Genomic DNA, 8,705 nt, shown 5'->3' with positions numbered 1-8,705 from the left:
CCCCCCCCCCACACCCCCCGGGCATTCATGACAAAAAATAGTATGTGCCACTCGGCCCGTAACTATTTTGAAAATCCATGAATTTTTTTTTTTATTGAAAAGGGATGGAACTTTCCATCCAGAATCGGTCGGAGATACGTCGAAATTGAGCATCGTCAATATCATTAACATCAAAAACACAATCAGTATCATCATCATGCATGCGATTTCTCTTTCAGAACATTCAGGAATAAATGTGTGATATTTCCTTTTTATACAAGACGATCCCTAAAGGAGGTTAGACGGTAATAGACAGGTTAAACGGGATTACTTTTTACGCCTGAAAAGGACTGTATAGCGTCGTGCTCATAATAAAAAGCAAAAGAGATAAAACTTAATCATTAAGATTTTTTCTTGATTCTTTTATTGATAATTCTACAACTATTTTTCGAGAGTATTAAAATATAGAAAGTTGTCCTCCGACGCTCACCACATCGCCGGACATAACAATGTCTCAATGATTATCAAGATGATTCAACATTTATTCTTAATAGAATTCGGTGAAATTGAATTCGATGACTTAATTTAATTTAGCCACTGGAATTGCCCCGGAAATTTCAAACCCAATAATGGAATATCATTGACTATTCCCAGGCAAATATCCTGACCCCCGAAACGCTCACAACCCCAATCATCGATGCTCCGTCCTCCATATGGATCTTGATCGTTTCCGGGGTTAAGATCGTATATCAATGCAAGACACACCACAATGCCCTCCCCACCCCTCAACCTCAGTACCAAGTGCCTCGAGCCAAGTCGAATGATCGAATATGCATATACCCCCGGGCTATTCCATTCACCCCTAGAATTAACAAGAAAAGCAAAATATAATTTTAAAAAACTAAGAATGAAAAACTTCTTCCCTTAATTACGGTATTATCTCGGTAGTTATCAATATGAGAGGAAAATGAAGCAAGGATTTTTTACGGAGAATTTCATAAGCTATAAAAAAAGTCCTGTTATGTTTTCTCGTAAAACTAGTCGTTTTCGAGATAGTCCGCGAAAACGGTGATGAGATTTTTTTCACTGTTTATTTTTTTTTTCGCTCTTGGGTTCCAGGTCAGTCTTTCGATTTCCATTCTCCTGTCACTGACTGTGTTCTTCCTCCTCTTAGCCGAGATCATTCCACCCACATCGCTGGTGGTACCACTGCTCGGTAAATTTGTGCTGTTCACCATGATTCTTGACACGTTCAGGTAAGAGCAATGGAAAAATTCTATAGAAACTCTATAGAATTGTTCATCAGTAGTATAGATTTTATAGAATTTAGAGGAATCTATATTCTATCGATTCTATTCTATAGATTCGTCTATAGAATGTACTCTAGAATCTAATCTATAGATTCTTCTATAGAATCTATATAATCATCATATTATTATGTACAGGAGGATCTATAGAAAAACCGGGATTATTCTCATTATGAATCTCCAGAAAATTTTCACTGAAAAAAATGAATTATCTAGACCGGGGGTTGAACCCGTGATCTTCCTATTATGCATCGGGTAGAAGAATCTATAGAATAGAAGGTCTATAAAATTTCCTATAGAATCCTACTGGATATATTTTTCCAATGAATCAGCTATAAACAAATTCTCTTTGTTCTGAATCGGTTTTCTATAGAATATATGTTTGATTGGCATTCTATAGAAATTCGGAGAAATCCTATAGAATCACAAGATCTGTGTAATTATTTGTGGAATTCTGCAGAGTCTTATAGCAATTCCCACTAATATTTCCATTTCCAGCATACATGATTCCGTAGAAAATTCTATAGCATAATTCCATTATAAATTTTGGGTTAAAAAAAATTCTGGAGTTCTATAATCCTTTACAGATTTCATCAGCATTGCAGATCTTCAAGATTTCCTATAGAATTTACGGCAGCAAAATCTATAGAATCTTATAGAATCCTATAGAATAATTGTAGTTCTAAAATTTTATATCATTTTATAGAATCATAAATTATATAATCCTATAGAATCCTATGGAATCCTACAGAATCCTATAGAATCTTATAGACATCCAGATGAATCGTCTATAAACAAATTCTATTTCTGAGATATAGTTTTTCTATAGAATATCATACCGAAAATTCGATTGAAGTTCTATAGAAAATTCTATAGCCCAATTAAATTATGACTTTTAGTTGAAAAAAATCTCTAGACTTCCATTATACTCTATTGAATTCAGTTTGATCGTAGTACAATTCTATAGAATTCTATAGATTTCTTTCTGAGTCATTTATCGTCAAATTTTCTCTAAGCGATATCGAAATTCACTGTCAGAAAAATCCTATAGAAGTCCCCATACAATCCACCAATCTCTTCAATTCATCCCGAATTTCTATAGAAAAGTATCGCTAAACTCAGCAAAAAAATTGTTCTATTACAGTATATGTGTCACAGTAGTTGTCCTCAACGTCCACTTTCGTTCGCCCCAGACTCACGTAATGGCCCCATGGGTTCGTCGTGTATTTATCCACGTATTGCCAAGATTACTAGTAATGCGCAGGCCGCAGTACAACATTGACAGACGAAGTTTGGATGGACATCATCCAAGCCAACGTGTCATGGTGAGAACGTGCAATGGACTAGAGGTGCGGGATCCTTCGTTGTTTGTCGAGGCATCTGCCTCGGAACTCGTCGAGTCCTCGGTGCTCTTTCCAAGTGTAGACTCCAGGGATGAGTTGAATTTACAGTGAGTAAAAACACGTTGAGGCGAAGGGATGAAACAAGATTAGTTGTGAAACTGATCTGGTTATTTTGCGATTATCTCAGGAACGAGTTGGTTGAGAGAGAAATTTCTTGACATGTAATCGGCGAATTTTCCTTGAATTTATTTAATGTCTAAAGGAGGATAGACGGTGTTGTGAGGCGAATTTGGAGAGAGAGAATTTCCGTAGATTCCGGTAGCTCAATTGGAAGAGTAACCGACGCGTAACTGAGAGGTCCCGGGTTCGAATCCCGGCCGGGCGCTGCGGGATTTTTTCTCTCTAAATTCTAATTGTCTTTGAATTTCACATGTCACAAAAAACCCAACGGAAGTTGCGCAGTCGAGCACTGCGCATGGATCCGACTAGAAAATCGTGAACGGGTCTAATCAGGTCCGGATAAAGTTGCCTGATCTGAGAAGTTCGGGCCATATCTGGCTATCAAAGCCTCGTCATGCTCGGCCCGTATCAGGCATGAAACGCATTGGTAGAACAGGGCCCGATCACGTTCACTGACTCCGAACCTGATGTACGTCTCGCCTCAGGGCCTGATCCGGTTAATATGAGGTTATTTTTTCGAATAGAAAATTATTTTTTTTATGGTTAATTATTGATGGAGGACGATCAAATTCAGTTTGTATAGTTGATTTATACTCTCCCTAAACCCGCATTGAAAAAAAAATTGCTTCCACGGTTCTGGTGTTCCATCCCGGTCACCCATCCAGTTACTAACCGCGCTCGAAGCTGCTTAACTTTGATGATCGCTAAAGTCCCGTGTGTCCTGGGCTGCTACTCTGAAATTCTTGATTTCTTGAATTGAATTTCTTGAATTCTTGAATGTGTTTCTTCGAAGTCACTTCCTATTTTTTTTCAGTGAGTTGGAAGCTGTTAATCTTGGTAGTGCCTGTCAAATTCACGGCTCACCGGGACCAGCGCCAGTCCCAGCACCTCAACTGCCCACTGAGGACAGTGTTGATGCACTTTGTAAAACTCTCAATAATTGGCATCACTGCCCAGAGCTGTACAAGGCAATCGAAGCCATCAGGTTTATAGCTGATCATACGAAACGAGAGGAAGACTCCACTAGGGTAAGTTATTTTTTCACAGTTATAATGGTTCTACGATAAAATTATCTGATAGCAGAACTTCTATAGTTTCTTCTATGGAATACCCTATAGAATTATCTATAGCACCTATAGAATTATCTATATAATCAGCTTTGAAATTATTTATAGAATTATTGACGGAATTGCCTATAGAAGAATCTATATAATGGTCTATATGATTTTCTATAGAATTGTCTATAGTCTATAGGATACTCTATAGGATTTCAATTACATTTTGAAAGAAGCGTCTATAGATTTTATAGAATTTTTCTATAGACACCTTTTTTATACACAAAAAACGAAGAAATCATTTTCTACTATTGACCAGCGGTCGATCCAATATAAGAGATTCTATAGAATCGTCTATAGAAGTTTGATGATTTTCTATAGAATGACCATAGAAGTTCTATATATTTTTATAGACTTGTCTATATGCGTTCTATGAGATTTTTAGAGGCGTCTATAGAAATTCTATAGAATTTTCCTATAGACGTTGTTATACGCAAAAATGAAAAAATAATGGCCCACTATTGACCAGTCGTCGATCCGATATGAGATTCTATAGAATCGTCTATAGACGTTTGATACGATTTTCTATAGAATGACCATAGAAGTTCTACAAATTTTTCTAGAATTGTCTATAGGGGTTCAATTGAATTTTTATAGAGACGTATGTATACTATATAAAGACGTATGATACTATAGACGTTTGTCTATAGTATCATACGTCCAATATAAGAGATTCTATAGAATCATCTATAGAAGTTTGATGATTTTCTATAGAATGACTATAGAAGTTCGATATATTTTTATAGACTTGTCTATATGCGTTCTATGAGATTTTTATAGGCGTCTATAGAGATTCTATAGAATTTTCCTATAGACGTTGTTATACGCAAAAATGAAAAAATAATGGCCCGCTATTGACCAGTCGCCGATCCGATATGAGATTCTATAGAATCGTCTATAGACGTTTGATACGATTTTCTATAGAATGACCATAGAAGTGCTATATATTTTTATAGACTTGTCTATATGCGTTCTATGAGATTTTTAGAGGCGTCTATAGAAATTCTATAGAATTTTCCTATAGACGTTGTTATACGCAAAAATGAAAAAATAATGGCCCGCTATTGACCAGTCGTCGATCCGATATGAGATTCTATAGAATCGCCTATAGAAGTTTGATGATTTTCTATATATTTTTATAGACTTGTCTATATGCATTCTATGAGATTTTTATAGGCGTCTATAGAGATTCTATAGAATTTTCCTATAGACGTTGTTATACGCAAAAATGAAAAAATAATGGCCCGCTATTGACCAGTCGTCGATCCGATATGAGATTCTATAGAATCGTCTATAGACGTTTGATACGATTTTCTATAGAATGACCACAGAAGTTCTGCAAATTTTTCTAGAATTGTCTATAGGGGTTCAATTGAATTTTTATAGAGACGTATGTAGAGATTCTATAGAAATTTTCTATAGGCGTCTTATGGAATTTTTATGTGCAAAAAATAATAAAACTCTCGTTTTTCTGTTGATCAAAGATTTGTTCACATGAATTCATTTGACGTGAGACAATTTATGTGTGAAAATCAGGTAAAAGAAGATTGGAAATACGTTGCCATGGTGCTGGATCGCCTCTTCCTCTGGATCTTCACACTGGCGGTTGTAGTAGGTACAGCTGGTATCATTCTTCAAGCTCCAACCCTCTACGACGATCGTATTCCAATCGACGTGAGACTCTCGGAGATTGCCTCAACCACTGCCAAACCGCACATCGTTACGACCCTATGAGTAACGCTCGGTATTATCGTATGAGACTCAAAAAAAATAATAATAACAAGTTAATTAAATAATAGAAGAATCTCCACAATCCAACAATACCAATCCCACACCCCTTTGAAATCCATTGACATACCGAGAATACGAGAGACTGATGTCTTTTTGAGTCTACGACGCTGTTGAGAGTCACTTATTTATTTTGCGTAAGTGGCAATGCTGTTTTTTATTTCATCCCCAGCATTAGTTCGGTGAATAGGGATATTTCGTAAAAATTTTTTAATGCAGAATAAAAGTTGCGTGTTGATGCCCTTTTTCCTGGCAGATACGATATTACTTTTTTCAATTAATTGTTTATAATCATTCTCATTGCAAAAAACAATGTGGCCGATGAGAATCATACAGCTGATAAATTTTCACATTTCAATAAATGATTTGTTCATGTTCTAATTCCTATGCTCACTGAGTAAGATTTTAATCATAATTACAATTAAATTCCTTCTAGAACACACTTTTTTGGTAACGATGATCAAAAATTTAATTTCTCAAAACGCTAATTCAACGAGAGATGGCGTTGGCGGACCGGACTTGTGACGTCATTCAAGGTCATCTGAGCATTTTGAAAGTTTTACTTGAATTCTGCAAACAATTTAACATGAATTATCTAATGAAAAAAAGAAAAAAAATCATGAAATATCTCTATTCACTCATTAGAAATGAAAATATCGTCGGAAAAAGAAAATTCGTCAGCCTGGATTTTCCATTTTATTTTCTCCATAATTTCGGAGATTCATATTCGTTACCCCCCACGGATATCCGAAGGCAATTTTATTTTAAAAAAACAAGAACAAAAAGATTACTCAACTCACGATTGCAATTTGTCCCCCAAAGCCAGCATATGGATAACCCCGGCGTACGTTCCCTCAGCAGACATGGGATAAATTGGGGCGACGTCATCCATGACTCGTGCATAAACATGGATTAATACCGAGGAAAACAGGATCCTCATAAATATTCAGTTTCGCAATTTTTTTAGTCAACATTGTCGATCTGAGGAGAATGTCCCGAGAGATGGAAGATCACGGATATTCCGTATTATTCCGTATTAAAAATCACGGTTATTTTATGTATGTGTAGTGGACGCCTGTTGCAGACTCATGAGGACAATTTTTCGTTTCTCCTTGAGGAGATGACAGTGAGAGAGCCCCTGCGATGAAATTAATTTTCAAAAAACTGTATTTCTATAGAAGATGCTATTGGATTCTATAGAAAATTCTATAGATTTCATTTCTGTTGATGTTCTTTCATGATTCTCCCTAAAACTATTATCTCAAAGAGTTAGAATTGTTTTATAGAATAATAGCATATGTGGAATTCTCTATAGAATATTCTATAGAATTATATAAAAATAACTTGCAGGAAAATTTCGATTAGAAATTGAATGACACATCTTCGCGGCAAAATATATGCGCATTTGTTACACCTTATAGATGCTATAGCCTTTCTATAGCATTCTATACCGACATCGCACGCAGTCTATAGCATTCTTAAGGTGAATAAATTGATCACGCGATGAATTTGGTAAATTTCTATAGATTCTATAGACACAATGTTATAGAAATTTACATCTGGCTATTCCGTGTAACTCTGTCATTCAGCCGAAAATTCTATAGACTTCCGCACAGGTCGCGTATAGCCTCAAGAAAGAAGGTATAGTATAGTGCTATAGGATTCTATAGAAAACAAGCAATTGACCATATTAGGCATGTTGCGATTTCATTTCCTTATAGAATGCCGTCAATTCTATAGAATTCTATAGAACTGTGTGTCTATGTAACCAATATGCGGATATAATCATAACTATATTCTATAAATTCTGGAATAAAAAAATTCAATATAATCGGTAAAATTATACAAACTCTATAGAAGTCTATAGTATTGGTAAAATTCAATAGATTCTATCAATCGATTCCAAAATCGGCAGATTCTCTAGAATTTTACAATATCTGTAAAATTCTATACACTTCTATAGAATCTATAGATTTTGGCGCTATAGAATTCTATAGAGCTAGCAAACTCCTACAGCAAGTGAAATTGAAAAAAATAGGAATTGTAGAATTCTGAAAATTCAGTGGAATTCTATAAAATCGTGAATCTATAGAGTCTATAGAATTATAGAAATTCTAGAGATTCCCGACTCCAGAATCCATTCTATAGACTCATGGGTCTATAAAATGTCTGTAGAGTTATCCATTGCCTAGAATATCCTATAAAATCCTATATCATTTTCTATAGACAATCAATGTAAATTAAAAACAAAGGATTATTTATCAACTAAGTCATCATTTTAACCCCCAAAAATGTTTTTTTTGAAAGAATTTCATTGCAGGAACTTTCAATCTTGAATATCCTCACCAAAATCATGTTTTAAAAAAACGTAAATAAAAAAACAATTACATCGAGCCTGTAATAAAGGGGCCATATTTTCACAAAAAAAGAAACAAAGAGATTAATAAAAAATGAACTAATTAAATAATTAACGAAGGGCGAACGTCACAACATTAAATTCTAAATGTCTGCATCGAATTATTGAGGCAGATGAATAAAATATATTGGGCTGGGTCGATTCTTCCTCTAGGTCACGTCGAGCTGATCAGAACGGATTAAAAATATCTATTTTTGTTCCCAAATGAATAAACAAATGTTTTTATCAAACAATTTCACTGGCGATTGCTGAAACGAGACAAATCAGAAAATTTCATCAATACATTTTGTTTCGTATCTCAGGAACCGATGGGTTTACGAGGAAATGTGATAAGAACTTTTTTATAGCTCAGAAAATTCTCAACAAAAGATCTTTTATAACTTCTTCTCTTAAATTGACTCATTACCGAGATAATTTAACTCTTAACAAAAAACAATCATCTTGATTTTTCTCGAAACGAAATAAAAACTGCCTTCATTAATTCCAAAATATCTCGTTAACAAGTGGTCTTATTGAAAAATACCTCTCTATCTTTTTTGTAGCCTATGAAATTCTGTACAAAAAACGTCTTATAGCA

General features: G+C 34.9%; 1 protein-coding gene across 1 annotated transcript in view; it reads left to right on the top strand.

The window, feature by feature from the left end:
• LOC107048725 (acetylcholine receptor subunit alpha-like) overlaps positions 1 to 5,658 on the top strand; it is a 22,918-nt gene extending 17,260 nt beyond the window's left edge. The window contains exons 8-11 of the mRNA XM_015272062.1: positions 1,099 to 1,235; positions 2,431 to 2,736; positions 3,624 to 3,837; positions 5,461 to 5,658. Coding sequence (XP_015127548.1) covers positions 1,099 to 1,235; positions 2,431 to 2,736; positions 3,624 to 3,837; positions 5,461 to 5,658 — 855 coding nt within the window. The remainder of the gene's footprint in view (positions 1 to 1,098; positions 1,236 to 2,430; positions 2,737 to 3,623; positions 3,838 to 5,460) is intronic.
• Positions 5,659 to 8,705: the final 3,047 nt, after the last annotated feature.

This window comes from Diachasma alloeum, unplaced genomic scaffold, assembly GCF_001412515.2.
Source record: "Diachasma alloeum isolate Michigan unplaced genomic scaffold, Dall2.0 Dall_scaffold_00196, whole genome shotgun sequence".
Lineage (NCBI taxonomy): Eukaryota > Metazoa > Arthropoda > Insecta > Hymenoptera > Braconidae > Diachasma > Diachasma alloeum.
Note: the sequence above shows the minus strand (reverse complement) of the source record. Positions and strands in the feature narration are given on the sequence as shown.